We start from the raw sequence: 17,940 nt of genomic DNA, 5'->3' as shown, positions 1-17,940 counted from the left end.
TTAAAAACAAAAATTAAATAATTTAAATAAACAACATATGATAACTAAATGATATATCAAAACATGAACATTGAAATCTTGCTTTTTTTATTTAAAATCAATTACAAAATTGGAAAAATATAGTATAAAAGTTGTAAGAATTTCAAGATCAGCAAGTATTTTTATTTAAAGGAAAAAACAACACATTAAAATAGGAATAATGCATAATTTATGGCAAATTAACCATTGTATAAGTACAATTACTAATTTACAGAATATTTAGATTATTTTAATAATTTTGTAGCAACAGCCTTTTGATTCGGCCAGTCCACAGTGAATGCAGTGAACACTCTAATCCAGATCTTTGTTGAATTTGATGTTGTTGACTTATTTCAGAATACTTCTAGCACTGACAGATGAAACAAGTTGTTAATTTACCTCATTCATGATTGCTTAATCTTATTCATTTCGACATTTCAGCTTTTTATTTCTGGAAGAAAAGATAATAATATTATACCATTGAAATATATTATAAATTAAAGACTAAAGGGCAATCATCCCCTCAAACAAAAATATTTTATCAATACCTAATAGTTGGATGAAGTAAACGCACCCGAAATTTTGCATAACCCTTGTGATTTTTTACACCCACTTAATCAATAATGGAGGGTGGAGAAATAAAGAATTAAATCAAGAGGATTGATAATTTATTTTCAGGGGCGAAGGTTAAACAATAAACACTAAACAATAGAATTAGTACCTTTATTCACTAAACACACTAATACGTAATCAACATATTTTTGAGTCGAACAAGCATCCTTTTATTTGGTAAATTGATGTTCAAAGCGCATAAATTTTTGCAGAGACTTTTATTGACTTGACAATCATTGGCTGTTTTATAGGGTGTATAATACCATGGGGGAAGGATACACCCACCTTCTAAGCTTAATCATACATCTCTCAACAATATTAGAAAACAATAATGAAGAATAGACAAAAAACTAGTAAATAACTAGAAACTATGGGGGAAAAAACTCCCGAAGCGGCATGTCAAGACTCAAGACTGGAGTTGCACGACATTTGTTTTCCCACCAAATCTTATCAAAGGACATAAAATAATCAGCGGCATCGGCGCTCCTCTCACTTTTAGCCTGGCTTTTAGTAAAAATAATATTGAAAATGTTAACATATTCTAAAACAAATATTTCAGCATTTTAATAAATGCATAATTGGACTTTTTATTTAAAAAGTTTATTGCTTAAAAAAAAATATTTTTTTTTAAATAAGATATTTTGTTTCAATATTTCTAAGAGCCGTAATAATATTTGTTTGGTTTACTACAAGCCCAGTCTTATTCTGCAAGGATGGCAAGCAACGTGGCGGAGGGGTTGGAAAACCTTAAAATTGATGAAAAAGTGAGAATTTAAGTGTTTTTAATGATTTTTTAGGTTAAAAATTCTGAAAATTAGACATTTTGGACTAATTTCTATGTAAAAATGTAGAATTTAAGCCCTATTATATGTTTAAATTTGGTAATTAGTACTTTTTAAAATTGATGGTCAAAATTTCATCATCTTGAAAGTTGTTTATTTTTATTGCTAAAATTGAATTTATAAAAATTATTTTATGTTTCTAGTTAAATTATACGAATAATTGTAAAAAATTTACTAAATAGGGATAAAAATTATAAAAAATGAAAATTTAGTGTAACAATTAATAATCAACAGTGAAAATGTTAAATATAATGAATATCAAACATACTTTTGGCTCCATCGCCGTAAAATTACCACCAGTTATACCCCGTCAATGTCCATCTGTGGCTGCAAGACATCTTACTAGCCGAAGCTGTTTTGACAGATCTAATTGGCAGCCGGTGTCAAACTTGCTGTCAACCCCAAAGTTGTTATCAGTTGGCGGCGGCGGTAGAATCTCTTGGGTCAGATACAAGTCGGTGCGTACTTTGGCTGTGCAATACTTTTAACAAGTGTAATCAATGTTTTCAACCAGCTATTTTGTGAAAATAATTTGCAATTTTTTTTATAGGTATTAAAAATACCCGAAATATAAACCTTTTCAATCATGTCAATCTTAAATGTCATTTTTTAAGTGAATAAATATTTAAAACCAATTATATAGCTCTTTGGTTAAGTTTTATAATGAGTTAGATGTTTATTTTAAGCAGGCTTTCAAAGCCTTATCGTGCTTTTACCTTCTGTTTTTGTCCAAATTTGATTTTATAATTTCTAGGTATGAAAATTCATTTTTTAACAAAATAAAACATTGTTTAATCTTGGAAGAAGATATTTTCTGGTGTGTGAAGTTAATATTTATCTAGCATTCTTTTGATTTGGCAGACCGTATAACGTCTAAAATTGTATGTCTCTGCCCGCCAATTCAAATATCCTATGCTTAGCAAATGATATTAATAAGACCATATGTTTAAGTTGTTGCAATTTCCAAACAAATAAATTTTCAGATTTTGTAATCTCTTGCATTATGAAATTTCCTGATCTCAGTAAAAACGAGGGTCTCTCCCTCTTGGATTCACACTTGCTGGAAAACAGTTTTATGGCCGGTTTCGAACCTACACAAGCAGACATTACAGTTTTCAAGGCACTCAGAGAAACTAACGTGATAAAGTATGAAAACATTACTAGATGGTATAACAACATTAAAAGTTTTGGCGATGATGCAAAAAGTTTGGCAGCTTCAAGTATTGAAATCGAAATCGAAAAACCTGAACAAGCTGCAGCAAGTGTAAATAAGAAAGAGGTACAAAGATATTGTCTGGAATGAAATTATTTTACTTAACCCTACGATATACAAGACATATTTTTTTTCTTTGTTAAAGTATTGCACAGCTGTTTTTGCATGACGTATTAGTTAGAAGAAAGATTTTAAGTTTTTTTATACATAGATTTTCCTTGTAGATCACCAAATTAACCTTTTTATTTTTTTATTTAAAATATTTTAATCTACATTTGTTTGTGTTGTTTTATTAACCATGTTTATAGCTTATTAATGTTTTTTTTTTATCTTTGAGTGTGTTCTAACTTCTAAAAGCTACGTTTCTAATTTTATCTCCCTTTCATTTGACCCTACATACACAACTTCTTTCAATCATTATGTTAACAGTTTCTTTTTAAATATTGATTTTTGTAAAGGTTGATGTGTAATATTTACCGCCATTAAGACGTAGACAACGTGTTTGCTTCTTTATTCAGTACTAGCGGCTGCGCCCTAGCATCTACGGGCTAAATATTCTAAGGAATATGGAAGGGCAGAATAATAGCTTTAAACCATACCTACTCAGACTTTTTATAAAAATAGAATAGCCTAAAACCATCCCGAGACCTATAAGTAGCTTTGCTGTAAAGGAGGACCATATCAATTCAGCGGTTTGCGAGATCCTTAGCTACAGACAGAAAAAAAGCTTACTACTAAATATATTAGGATTTCCGTGTTGTGAACGTTTGTTGTCTTGATTATTAAACATGAATATAATATATATTAATCTATTTTATTGTTGTACTTTTTGTTACATGACATGATAACTTATATTTAAATATTGTTTTTTTTTTTGTAACTATGGTAGGTACCTAATCTGTAGCTATTGTTATATTTGAAACAACTTTCAAAGCATTTAGATATTTAAATTTTTTAAAGAATATATTGCATTTATGTAGTTATTGCTTAAAATACAAAATCCTTTGTTTGGAACTACCCCCTAGCTTTACTACATATTTTTGGCTTACCTTATTTTTATTTGTTTCGTTTTTCTTGACAATAAAAATATTCAAAATTAAAGACATACCTACCTTGATTTAAAATAATAAAACTGACTATTATTAAACTTAAAGTTAAATTGTTTTAGTTGAAAGCGAAGAAGAAGGAGGCGGCTGCTGCTGCCGCTCCTCCGGCTGGAAAGAAGACGGCCGTGCTTAATCCACAGCCAGAGTTTATCCAAGAGAGAGAGGAATTATGGGCGCGTCTGAAGGCTGAGCGTGAAGCATGGCTAGCTGCACAAACTCCACAGCCTATTAAGTAAGTATATAAGCGATAATTCAATAGTTCCTTCACAAATATAACTTCTATTTTCATTTTTAAATTCTCCGGTAGCCGAAAAATATATTAAGGAAGATTAACTAACCCTCCATTTACATATGTTGAGTTTATATATAAAACGGTTAAGACAGAACTTTGACAATTTATGTTATCTAGGGTAATTCAGGATTAATATTTTAATCATATTATTTAGGGTAACCTTGCCAGATGGAAAGGAGGTTCCAGCGGAATCCTGGAAAACATCACCTATAGATATTGCCTTAGGAATTAGCAAAGGTAAAATTTTTCTCGTATTCATTCGAATCCGGTGGATAGGAACCGGTTCTCATTCATACGAAAAAACTATGTCTAGCATCGTATTATATACAGCTTTCTACGAATATAAAAATGTACAATCATAAGATCAAAACTAGTTTTTTTAGCCCGTGCCTACGGCACCTAGGGGCTAAAACCGGTTTTTTTTAGCCCCTAAAAAACTGGTTTGGTGTTTGACAAACATAGTTTTCAAGGGTACCAGCAATTTTATTTTGTGGGCTTCTTTCTTGATTTGAAATATAATTGAGTAAAACCTTTTTAAATGAGTTGATTATTACCCCAACTAGCCTTAGCTTTCATACAGGGGTGTATATTCTGCATAGTTGACCCTGCAAAGGGGGAGGGGGTGATGTAAAAGTTAAGAGAACTGAAAACATTTTTGCCATTTTTCTCCCTTCTTTGGTGAAAAAAAAACGAATATGTGGGAGGGGGGATAATATGAATGAAATAAAGAATTCTGAGAATAATTTTCCATTTTTTCCACTGTCTTGCTGGAAATAACTAGGAGGGAGAAAAAATTGAAGAAAAAAAATTTGCAGCTGGGTAAATATACTTGATGAATCATTTGCAGAATATACACCCATGCATTTTTGCAATATCTTGCCGAATTATGCGATTTGGAATCGTTTTAGACAATGTTTTTTTTCAAAAAAAATCCATTATAACTTACTCTGCGGAGGGACTTCAATGATTTTTATATTTATCAGGACTCGCAGACAAATGTGTTGTTGCTCGAGTAAACGGCGAACTCTGGGACCTTGAGAGACCCTTCGAGGCCGACGCTACCCTAGAACTTGTTAAATTTGACGATGAGGAAGGCCAGGCTGTCTTCTGGCATAGGTAACTTAAACTGTATGGCTCTAAGGACCTTTAAAACAAAGGTATCTAAAAAGAATCTGTCGAAGATGTAGGGTGTATACTGTATAGGTTACGTGTGTCTGTTTATATGAAATTAAAATATCTTTGCCATTTTTTTCTTATTATTTTTATTTTTGTTTGCTTGAAGACAGTATTAAAAAGTGAATTTCAGGTATTCAGAGCGGTTTTGATGTCTTAAACTTAAATTAACTTATTTCCATTTTGTTTGATTCATGAATGAGAATCCTCCTAATATTTCAGTTCTGCCCATGTCCTTGGTGAGGCCATGGAGCGAGTGTATGGCGGTCATCTGTGCTACGGACCTCCCATTGAACAGGGCTTCTACTACGACATGTACACAGAGGACAAGGTGTCTGACCAGGACTTCAAGGTTCTGGACGACGTGGTCAAGGGGATTGTCAAGGAGAAGCAGCCATTCGAAAGATTAGAAATGAAAAAGGCAGATTTGTTAGAAATGTTCAAGTATAATCAGTTTAAGGTAAGTCTCATACTCTGTTCTTTTAGTTTTATGCAAAAATACGATCACTTTGTTATGGAAGAAATAGTATGAGTGAGAACAGTAGCGAAGATTCTGCATGGGATCCCCTGCTAAATATATTTATCATTTTTCCTCTTCTGGGGAAAAAACTTGAAAAATAAGTAGGAGGGTTAAAAAATGAATAAAACAAAGTACCTACTCAAAATATTTTTGCATTTTTCTCCTGTTGGGAAAAATCTAGGGAAATTGAAATGCTTTGCATCAGAAGGGAAAAAATTATCTTTTGCAGAATATACACCCCTAAGTAAAAATAAATTACATAATATATTACATTTATCTATAATACAAAGTAGAATAATGTCTGTCTGTCCCTTAAGATCTCGGTAACCATTGAACCGATCGGATTCTACTCTTCAGGGAATGTATCTGGTGGTCCTGTGGTGGTTTTAGGCTATTTTATTGGGGGATGGGACCCCCCCCCAAAAAAAAAAAAATTACCCTTCCATTTTTCGGCTGATGCATCTAATTAAAACCTTGATGCTGCACCACCACTTTTTTAGTTACCTCTTGGGGCAAAGCCCCTAGAGGCTAGAGGCAAAGCCGCTAGTGTCCATATATAAAGTATACTAAAGTAAAATCTTTGACGGACAAACTGACATGCTTTATACAAAAGTTACTGGGCTTCTGAAAAGAAAAATTATTGCATACCTAACCAGTAACTAACCACTTTTATGTTTTAGGTTAGAATTTTGAATGAGAAAGTAAAAACTGAAACAACTACAGTATATAAGTAAGTATATATAATTTGCTTTTTTTCATTCAACTTCTGAATTTGTTTTAAATGCTGATGGTGATATATTTATCTGAATCTTTTTTTCTGAAATGGCATCTTTTTCTATAACAAATTACATTTTTTTTCAACATTAGCATTTTGGTAGTTCTTTTTGTTTTCATGAAGCGGGTGTCAACACGTCCCTGGCAAAACCATGTGCACCTGCACGTCACTGATTATATCAATTTAAAAACATTGAAATTATCACTACTTAAAGTATCAAAATTCTACAAATGGACTTCATGGAAACTAATGAATTATTATAGATGTGGAACTTTGATTGATTTGTGTCGAGGACCCCATGTTAGAAACACTGGCAATGTCAAGGCCATGGCTATTACAAAGGTATTTTTAATTGTTAAATTTGACTCTTCCAAATGTGGTTGGATTTAAGACATCTATAGACACAAAAATCCCTTAGTATGATGAGAAATTTGATTTTAACTGGGGGGGGGGGGGGGTATTTTTCCAGCAGGGAAATGACTGAATATTGTGCAGATGTCAGGGATGTATATTTTCTAACCCAGAGTATTAGCTTTTTCAACTCTACCTTGGATTAAAGTAGGATATCTGTCAAACCTAAGACAATGTAAAGTATTAATAACCCTCCGGTTATAAATCATCTGCTTTAGAATAAAAATGATATCACGTATGAGCTCCCACATTTCCTATCTAATGCAAAAAAAAATTTAGACAACACAATATAAATCTTGTCAATTTATTTAGAATTCTGCCACCTACTGGGAGGGAAATTCTGAGGCTGAAAGTTTACAGCGAATTTATGGAATCTCTTTCCCTGATAATAAACAATTGAAAGAATGGAAACATTTACAGGTCAGTCAGTTCATTATGCAGGGGTTAGCCTTAACAAAATAAGGCAAGTTCAGAGTATGAAGAACTAAAAGAAGATAAAGTATTGATTTTAGTAGGAAACTTGCCATATTTGTAGGGATAGGGTTAGTATGAATTTTTCCATATACTTATTTTTTCTCTATACTGTCATTGTCTACTTTTCCAATCAACTATACCTTGACTTTATCCCTGTAGCTAATAGTCATATCCAAGTCTTCGTAAATTTCAAGTCTAGTGAAATTAGTAAGATTATTTTGTAAACATATATCTTGATTTTGGAAATATCTTAATAGTGGACGTTCTCTATTATATATAAATTGTAGCTGCGCTACTTATCTAAAATATTGTCTTTTTCTAGGAAGAGGCAGCTAAGCGTGACCACAGAAAGCTGGGCATCCAACAGGAGCTCTTCTTTTTCCACGAGCTGTCACCGGGCTCCTGCTTTTTCCAGCCCAAGGGCGCCCACATCTACAACAAGCTGTTGGAGTTCATCAAGGAGCAGTACTGGCAGCGCGGCTTCCAGGAGGTCATCTCCCCCAACATGTATAATTCAAAGTTGTGGAAAACTTCTGGCCATTGGGACCATTATGCTGAGAACATGTTTAGGTGATATGTTTCGTTTTGTGTAGCGCAGCTGCTCGATAACTGAAATTAGTGCGTAATTCATTAAAAAGTGTAATTATGTAACTATCACCTCATTCTCTGATAAAAATAGTATTTTTGAATATTTTCACAATTTAGAAAATGACTTACCTAGGTACCTATTAAACAGAGAAATATTTGTTGGAAATTTTTCCTAATCTGAGAATAATTAGGAAGCAATAAAAAATAGTATGTAACTCAATTTAATCAGGAAATCTATTTAGGTTTGATGTTGAAAAGGAAGCATTTGGACTGAAGCCGATGAATTGTCCCGGCCATTGCCTTATCTTTGACCACCGTCCCAGGCCATACAAGGAACTGCCGCTCCGTATGGCCGACTTCGGTGTGCTGCACAGGAACGAGTTGTCCGGCGCTCTGACCGGCCTTACTCGTGTCCGTCGGTTCCAGCAGGACGATGCCCATATTTTCTGCCGCCCAGATCAGATTAAACAAGAGATGGCTGGCTGTCTAGATTTCTTAAAGTATGTGTACGGCGTATTTGGGTTTACCTACCAATTGCGCCTGTCTACGAGGCCAGAAAAGTACATGGGAGAAATTGAGGTTTGGAACAAGGCAGAGAAGGATTTGGAGGAGTCTCTGAATTCCATCGGCCTGCCCTGGAAGCTTAACCCCGGAGATGGTGCTTTTTACGGACCCAAGATAGATATTACACTGCAGGACGCGCTGAAGCGTAACCACCAGTGCGCCACTATCCAGCTTGACTTCCAGCTACCAAAGAGATTCAACCTGAGTTACATCGATGACAAGGGCGAGAAACAGGCGCCAGTTATGATTCACAGGCATGAATAACTATTAAATTATGAGACAGTTGTGTTCGTATTAGCAAAGATAATATAAGTTTCTTGTATAAATCTCTTAAATAAAGGATTTTTCATCTATTTTTGGTATTGAGTGGAATTTGGATTATTTCTAAATGTTATCGGATTAAACAGAATCAATCCACCTGTCATCATACTTATAGTTATCTATGTGTGTAGAGCTATCTTGGGCAGTGTTGAGCGCATGATCGCCGTTCTTACCGAGTCCTACGGCGGCAAATGGCCGTTCTGGCTGTCGCCACGTCAGGTCATGGTGGTGCCGGTCGGCATCCCATTCAACCAGTACGCCAGCGATGTGGCCAGCCAACTGAAGAAGCTTGGATTCTGCGCAGAAGCCGACACGGACGACAGCAACACGATGAACAAGAAGGTGCGCAACGCGCAGATTGCTCAATATAACTTTATCTTTGGTGAGAATATACTTTTTACTTCTTTCTTTCGGACTAGCTACTTCGCAATTATAAAAAAACCTTAAACTACCTATAAAAAAGACATTTACATATTGCTTATTTAGGATGGATTTTTTTTACAATTTCATATTTGCTTTGTTTATGTGGATTTTACATTGACATACTTATTATATAAACGTTTACTTTTACACGAATTTAAAAAACAGAAATATCAATAGTTGTTATTTGTGTCCCCTGAAAATGTTTGGTTTCCCGAAAAAAACATTAATTTTTTATCGGTTAGAACCGTTTTTTGTTGTGAAATCTTATAATTTTATATTACCTAATCTTCTTGGAAAATTGTGTGTAATACAAGCCATTCATTATTTTTAACTGGTTCTAATCCATCAGAAATTAACCGGTTTCGAAGCCATACCGGAAAATAGTTCATAGGCCTTTTTTGAACTAAAAAATAAAATTAATATTAAAACTTTTCAGTTGTTGGGGAGAAAGAGCAGGCGAATAAGACCGTGAACATCCGTACCCGCGACAACAAGGTGCATGGAGAGTTTACCATCGACGCAGTCATCGACAAGTTCAATGTTCTCCGGGATCAAAGAATTCTCAAGTTGGAAGAGTTTGGTTGGGGCGCAGAGGAAGAGGTATGTTGAATATTGACTTAACTATCATTGTATCTCCTTGTACTTCGTTCCTTTTAGGGTACTAGCGGCTGCTCCCCAAGCATCTAGGGGATCTGTACTTTAAAGGGGCAGAAAAATAGCTTTAAGCCATTCAAAAACTTGGATCCGAAAACAAAATAGTCTAGAACCACCACAGGATCTATGTGAAACTTGCCTAAACAAGGATGACAACACTCATAAAAGCGAAGTTCTAAATCGGTTTGACGAATGAACATTAACAGTTGTAGAGTGTAAAAAATAGACATGTTTTAAATTGACGTGTGGACTGTTTGGTTACGGTTATAGAGTTTCTACGCTTTAAACCCTACCTAATTGTTACAAAAAAAACAGGGGTGTATATACTGCACAAGATTTATTTTCTTTCCCTTAGTTTTTTCTCACCAAGAAGGGGGGAAAATGGAAAAATATTTAAAGAACTCTATATTTTATTTATTTTATCCCTCCTACCACACATTTTTTTGGTTTTTTTTACCAAGGAGGGGGGGGGGATGGAAAAAATGTTTTCAGGTTTCTTAATTTTTACATTTTTTTCCCTCCAACCACTTATTTTTATTCCCCCCCCCCCCCCCTCCCTGAGCAGGGGATCCCATGTAGAATATACACCCCTGCAAAAAAATTATTGGAAATTTGCAATCGATAGGAAAATTCTAATGTACTAATAAATATATTTTTCTCATGAAAATTGATCCTTGTTTTTAATTTCAGAAAGGAGATAAAGAAAAGAGCAGTTCACCCGAAACAGAATAAATAATAAAGAAACCCAACCATCTACCTACCAATATTTCTCATTTCTCATACAAAATTACACCAAATGTCTGTTGCTTTCTTTTAACACTTTCTTTAAGCACTAAAATAAAAAAAAATGTTCGAAATATTTTGTTATTCGGAGATTTTTTGAATTAATTATTTTTATGTTATGGTGTTATGTAATCTTTTCAAAATAAGTAACTGATGCTGAACTTAAATTTTTCCTTTTTTCAATTTTTATTATTACGTTGTTATTTAAAAATCGTCACATACCCACCAGTGGTAATTTTATTTAAATTCTTTGCAATTTGAAGATCCTTGTCTGTAGCGCAGCTACTATTTAACTTGTTTCCTATTACAGAGAGTGAAAGTTTTGAAATGCCCGAGTCTGATGAAAAGCCTCAAGGCATCACGGTGGGCCAGCCACATTTGGCTAAACAGGTACTTTTTATCAGTTATTTAGCGCATCGTATTATACAGCTTTTCGTGGATATTAAAATTCACGAGATTCATTTTTTTCCCCTGCTGAAATTTTCCCCTCCTATTATTTTTCAAGCAAGGAAGGGGAAAAATGGAAAAATATTTTTAGAACTCTTTATTTTATTATATTATCCCCCCTCCCAAATATTCCCTTAGCTTTTTTCATCAAGGAGGGGAGAAAAATGGGGGAAAATGTCTTCAAATCTTAATTTTTACATTTTTCTCCCCCAACCGTTTTTTGTTTCCCTTCCCCCCTGTAACAGGGTCAATTTTGCAGAATATACACCCCTGGATAATGTAGGACTTATTATGTTTTGCTTCTATAAAAAAAAATCGGCTGTTGAACTTAATCATAAATTAATCATATTACATGGATTTTACAACAGTTCTACAATAAAGTAAAACTTGTAGCTGGCTTAAATAACAAATCCCCCCTTTCATCCTACTGGTTGAACGAAAGGTCCAATAAACGAGTTCCATGTTTGTTAGCAAGCTAAACTGACGACAATTTTTGCCCTGTCATAATATCCACGAATATTCTACATCAATTTAATCCTCAATGTTTTACTTTTGTATCCAATTTTAGGATTTATCAACCCTGGACATCAGCTCTCTGACCCCTCTCTCTCCCTCAGTGATCTCCCGACAGGCCACCATCAATATTGGCACAATTGGTCACGTAGCCCATGGCAAGAGTACAGTTGTCAAGGCTCTCTCCGGCGTACACACAGTTAGGTATGGCATTGTTTGGAAGCTTGTTATTTTCGTTAGACAAGCGGTGGCTGTTTTAAACAGTATTTTTTGCCGTTGATTAGGTGTAATAGATTGAAAATACGAGGGTGGGGGAAGTTTTTCGTACTTTATAGTTTATCTTAGGTTAGGTTATATTTGGTACAAGGAAGCCCTGCATGATTAACGCACCACAGGTATCAGATGTTAGGACCCCTTATGTTTAGACTTGAATTGAAAATCCCAAAAACAGGGGGGGGGGGTGCTAATTATGCACTTTGAGGGATAATACCACTTTTTTTATAAAACAAATAGCAGTATTTTTAATTTACATAAATATTTAGGTTTAAGAATGAATTGGAGCGAAATATTACAATTAAGCTTGGCTATGCAAATGCTAAAATCTACAAATCCGAAGACCCCAAATGTCAGAGGCCTGTCTGCTACACGTCGGCTTCTTCAACGAAGGTACAATTTTATTGCGCAACCAATCTATTTTCATTTACTCTAATGAAAAGAAAATAGCAGCTGGCTAAAATAACAATACTCCCCCCCCCCCCACTCTTCTAAACGAACTGGCAAATAAACGAGGTCAATGTTAGCAACCTAAATTGACAATTTTTTAATGATTATTGGCAAAGACAGCAAGTTTTATCACGATTTTATGAAACGAAAATATAAAATAAATATAATACTTACACACAAAACATTCTTTTGTGATGTCTTTGAGTATTCAATGATAGTTTGTCGTGATTTTTTTTAAATTAAACTTTTAAAATATTATTCTTTGTAGGAGGATAACTTCACCATGAATGGATACAAATACGGTCTGGTGAGACACGTCAGCTTTGTCGACTGTCCCGGTCACGACATTCTCATGGCCACCATGTTGAACGGCGCGGCTGTCATGGACGCCGCCCTCCTCCTCATTGCCGGCAATGAGAGCTGTCCGCAGCCGCAGACATCCGAGCATTTGGCAGCCATTGAGATTATGAAGCTGAAACACATTATTATTCTTCAGAATAAGATTGATTTGATAAAGGAAGCACAGGTGGGGTTTTAATCCAGGGAAGGAACAATAGAAGAAAATATTAACAATCTCGCAAAATCAAAGCTACGAATAACGTTTATTTATCCTATTATATAAAGTTATTATGTCTGTAGTTTAAGATTTCTTTAACTACTGAATCGATTGAATTCTCTTTTTGGGGGAAGCATTACATAGGATTTTATATTAACCCTGGGGACGGTAAAAAGCTACTTTTATACCTCCCTTTTTTGAAGAGAGTCCCTTAATGTAAGTGTCGCAATCGCTAGTAAGTTATGTATTAGTATTAACATTCTACTCTCAAGTAATGCCTAATTAACAGAGTTATATCTCTTCGATTAGCCGAGCTAACTTATTGCTTCGCACAGTGAATTGAAGTAGAATTTATGATATTGCATCAAAAAATGCTTTACATTTCAAAGTTTTTTTTCCATATAAAACCATGGTGAAAATTAACTTTTTAGTCGATACATTAAATCTTAAACTTAAACCTAGTATATTCACTAAAAAAAAATACTATGGATCAATGCTGGAATGTGCTTAGAATCACTTGCTCTTGTTCGTGGATAGTTCCCTTTTGTTCATAGATGCTCGCTGTTTTCATGAAAGTTTTTATGTCTCTTTTTTGATAATCAAACGTTATTTTCTAGGCAATGGAGCAACACGAGCAAATTCTGAAGTTTATCGAGGGGACCGTGGCCGAGGGAGCCCCTGTTATACCTATCTCTGCACAGCTCAAGTACAACATCGAGGTAGGATTCAGTCAGTTACAGACAACAATATGGACAAGACATATTGATAAACTAATGGTCCTAATAAGGATAGATTATAGAGATAAACTCATACATGGACAAAATATATACAGAGAGCAAAAAAATAGGAAAGGACTAAGGGAAGCCATTCTCTTTTTTTCTGGCCAAACACTTGGGTTTTAGGTTAAGGAACACATAACAGACCCATCAACTCATTGATTTCACGACCTTCTTTTGGAGGTCTTATTTGTACAGGGTAATCAGTTGCGCAGGTTAAGGGTAAAGACATCCCCCCCCCCCCTACTCTCGACTAATAATTTCACTCATCTGACCTGGCAGCAATAAGAGAAATTTCTTTAGTTAAGACGCGGTGTAGAAATAAAGGCAGGTTAAATCATATTTACAAAAAGATGAAAACATAGATAAAGACCATCTACGATATTTAGGTTGTGTGCGAGTATATCACGAAGAAGATCCCCATACCCGTCAGGGACTTTACCAGTGAACCAAGGCTTATCATTATTAGGTTTGTATTTTGCATTAAAGATACAGGAATGAGCAAATTAAAGAGCCAGTATATAAGGTTTTTATATTGAACACCTGAAATATTGTAAGTAAAAATTTCTCTGGTATATTGATTCACTTTCGCATAGTGTTTTATATTAATAATAGATATCAAATAAAAACAGGGAGTTGGTAATAATGATTAAGATAGTGCCAGTTTATGCTGTTGTAATAATATGTGGATCTGATTTATTTGATAATGCATATTCGTAGTTGAAAATATGCAGTTTTTTCTCCCTCAATATTTTTTTTAAATCTTCCCAGAACCAATATTGAATTGCCGTATCATTCTTGAAATACAATACCTTACCAATGATCAGGGTTGGCATCAATATAGGATGAATTGAAGATCAGGGTTCCAAAGGGATAAGACAATGGTCGATGAATTATGTTCGTTCCCAATGATGATACCCCTCCTGTAGATTACAATTAGTGGTTGAAACGATTGGACACTGAACTTAATGAACCAACCAATCAAAATTCAACAAGTCTTCACGGTTTTTAAGCCAACTAAGAAGAAAATTTTATTATAAACTTTGGGGACTGGTGTAATAAACAATCCAATATCCCCTCCCTCTCTCCTGATTGAATATATATGTTCTGTTATTTAGGAGTTTTGACGTGAACAAGCCTGGTAGTGAGGTAGAAGAGCTTCGTGGTGGTGTGGCGGGTGGGTCTATTCTCAGGGGTGTACTTAAAGTTGGCCAGGAAATTGAAATCAGACCAGGTATACTACAATTTTTATACAAAATTATCTTTTTTGATCAGAAAAATTGTTTGAAATGTATATTTTTGATTTTGTTACGCTTACATTCTCAAGAATCCGTATCGTATAGGTAAATCTACTTAATTTTATAAATTAGTCTCTCGCTGTTAGTTGTCTCGTGGTCACAATCTTACTTGTTGAAATAAAAGCCCTTAATTTTTTTTCGTTTGCTGATGATTCAATCAGCTTAAAATATTTGAATTGTGCAGAATTTTTTTGAAGATAATATAATACCAGTGACCTAGCGCCTAGCCTCAAATCTAGACCTTTTTTGGGGGGTAGAGAAGTCGCTTTTTTTCGAGAGGGGGATTTTTCATAATAGTATGCTAAGCAGGTATATTCCTTGAACAGATGTTTTAGTCCGGACGGTCAGACATAAAGACTCGCATTGTTATACTTAGCATTATGGATAGCTTATTTTTTGCTTTTTGTTCAGGTTTGGTGAGCAAGGACAGCGAAGGTAAGCTGACATGCCAGCCAATCTTCAGCAGAATTGTGTCCCTGTTTGCTGAACAGAATGATTTAATGTTTGCCGTTCCTGGCGGTCTTATTGGTGTTGGAACTAAGGTAGCATAATACAATATTCAGTATACCTCTGATTTTACTTTTGAGAATATAGTCGAAAACAACGTCGAGTCAAGACTTTAATATTTAAACTTTTGTAGTAAACCTATACTTTGATGTACAACCTTTGTTTAAACGTCTTTATCTGTTTCCTTGCTGGTCTTATTAAATGTTTTGCAATTGACATATCAGCAATAACATACTACTTTCAATGTCTAAAGTTATGTCGCGGTTTTGACCGAGATACAAAATTACTCTTTCTATAGTTTGAAAGTTTTGGTTGAAATGTTTGGACTCCGTTAGTTTGTTCCACCTTATGAAGATTTAAAGCCTACGAACGAGAGAAAGTGTTATTTAGGGATCTTTTTAATTTATAGAACTAGCGATTTATCATGGAAGGGTAACCTCCCCCAAAACAGTTATAAACCTTCCCTGGTCCTATAAGAAGCTCTACTTTAAAGGAGAACAATTTCGGTCCAGACAAAAATACAACTGACACAAAACGCGAACCATTAAGATATTCATTTTGATGAAAGATATATTTTAGGTTGACCCGACGCTGTGCCGAGCTGACCGTATGGTTGGTCAGGTTCTGGGGGCTGTGGGACACCTCCCAAGTATTTATACAGAACTTGAGGTCTCATACTACCTTCTCAGAAGATTGCTGGGTGTCAGGACAGAGGGTAAGCCTATGTTATAAAAAATACATGGATTTCATATTAGGAGTAAGGGAGGAGTAGGTTGTGCTAGAAATCCGTAAAGGTGTGAGTTTTAAGGCTTAGAAATAGTAGGTAGTAGAACGATAATATTCACTAAATATGTGTATTTCGTATTGAAAAGAACTAAAGACAAAAAAAAATTAAGTTAACATCAATTTTTTTCGTTCTTTTACTGTTTTAACTTAAAACTTACAACCTTTACGGATTTGTAGCGCAACCTGCTTCTCCCTTTTTCGAGTATCAATAGGTATAAAACAACTAATAGATATCTTATGAACATTTTAGTCTAATTGCGGTGAAAATGACTGCATTTATAAAATCCAAAAAACTTTTTTCTCTAAAAAAAATCATAATGGACAGCAAATGAATAAATACTAAGTATTGATTTTTGAAGCCTTGGACATGCTTTGGGAAGCATTAAACACCTATGCAAGAAATATATTTAAAAATAAAACCCAAATATTCCAACCCTAATTTTTCTAGGTGATAAGAAAGGAGCAAAGGTTGCTAAGCTGACCAAGAACGAAGTGTTGATGGTGAACATCGGCAGCTTGAGCACCGGCGGCAGGGTCATTGCCGTGAAGGCTGACTTGGCCAAGATTGGCCTGACTGCCCCCGTCTGCACGGAGGTCGGAGAGAAGATTGCGTTGTCTAGAAGGTTGGTTCCATATTTTGTAACCTCGGCGATTTGAAAGGATTTTTAACGGGGCGAATCGTTAGTGCGCTAGTTTGTAGAAATAGCGGTAAATGGATTATTACAAGAAAAATCCGTTTTTTTACACCAAACTTTAGTAGTACCTTTTTTCTTTTCGTATCTTATAAGAACTATATCCAAATAATAGATACGCTGTACTTTAAGTAAGATTATATCTTTTGTAAAATTATTCGTTATTGAGTTTCCAATCTAAAAGGGGACCCTTAAGAGCTAAGTATCTTCAAATACTAAAAAACAAGAAAATAACAATAAAATATATTAGGTATTTACTATTTATGCAAGACTCCTTATTAAATAGCAGAAAACATAACTAACTTAAATCATTTGCTCTTGCTTGTGTATAATCCCCTTCTGAACATTGATTAGGTACATTTTTATAGTTGTTTATTAATATTATTTAATTTTCAGGATAGACAAGCATTGGCGTCTCATCGGTTGGGGACAAATTCGCCGCGGCATTACTGTCAAACCCGCCGAGCGCAGTTAACTCCAAGCAATCCCCGCCATTCAAAACGAATTCCACGCCGCCTTCCCGTCAAAGTGTGGCGGTTCGGCACGCGGCGGCTAAATGTTGTTGGTGCATAAATTAAGAACAAATTCTAATACTTTTGATAACTTATGTTATTAAGAATTTCTACTACGTGAAGTCATTTATAAAGTTGAAGTCTATCCATAACACAACAAATGATATGAAATAGGACTAAAATTGCAAAAAGTGTCAAGGTTAAATTGAAAAGAAGATATATAATGAGAAACTGTAATGTGAATTGCTTCAAGCTGAGTATTTATACTGTTATTATTTTCAATTTATATTAAGCCTAAATAAATATTGAAAAATATTATCTTGTGTTATTTATTAGTTCTTCTGGATATATCTGTAAGGTA

General features: G+C 34.6%; 2 protein-coding genes across 4 annotated transcripts; both read left to right on the top strand.

Moving 5' to 3' along the window:
* The first annotated feature begins 1,093 nt into the window (after positions 1-1,093).
* On the top strand, positions 1,094-11,080 carry ThrRS (threonine--tRNA ligase). 3 transcript variants are annotated; one of them, XM_080145976.1, is made up of 13 exons: positions 1,094-1,394; positions 3,854-4,023; positions 4,238-4,320; positions 5,067-5,199; positions 5,479-5,716; positions 6,457-6,506; positions 6,815-6,893; positions 7,275-7,382; positions 7,759-8,006; positions 8,267-8,842; positions 9,041-9,291; positions 9,769-9,932; positions 10,677-11,080. In XM_080145976.1, exons 1-13 carry the CDS (start codon positions 1,344-1,346, stop codon positions 10,716-10,718), a joined length of 2,193 nt encoding a protein of 730 aa, XP_080002102.1. In that variant the 5' UTR covers positions 1,094-1,343; the 3' UTR covers positions 10,719-11,080. The 3 variants fall into 3 exon arrangements, with proteins under 3 accessions (XP_080002102.1, XP_080002091.1, XP_080002080.1); XM_080145965.1 differs by having other exon boundaries at positions 1,156-1,930; XM_080145954.1 differs by lacking the exon at positions 1,094-1,394 and adding an exon at positions 2,446-2,751.
* Positions 11,033-17,897, top strand: eIF2gamma (eukaryotic translation initiation factor 2 subunit gamma). The gene is made up of 11 exons (XM_080145993.1): positions 11,033-11,159; positions 11,785-11,933; positions 12,272-12,395; positions 12,721-12,978; positions 13,626-13,727; positions 14,174-14,253; positions 14,903-15,018; positions 15,494-15,624; positions 16,169-16,304; positions 16,824-16,998; positions 17,464-17,897. The coding sequence occupies exons 1-11, from the start codon at positions 11,097-11,099 to the stop codon at positions 17,540-17,542; spliced, it is 1,413 nt and encodes a 470-aa protein (XP_080002119.1). The 5' UTR covers positions 11,033-11,096; the 3' UTR covers positions 17,543-17,897.
* The last annotated feature ends 43 nt before the right edge of the window (positions 17,898-17,940 follow it).

Source organism: Acartia tonsa, chromosome 2 (genome assembly GCF_053477335.1).
Source record: "Acartia tonsa isolate MP-2025a chromosome 2, ASM5347733v1, whole genome shotgun sequence".
NCBI classification, from domain to species: Eukaryota; Metazoa; Arthropoda; class Copepoda; order Calanoida; family Acartiidae; genus Acartia; species Acartia tonsa.
Note: the sequence above shows the minus strand (reverse complement) of the source record. Positions and strands in the feature narration are given on the sequence as shown.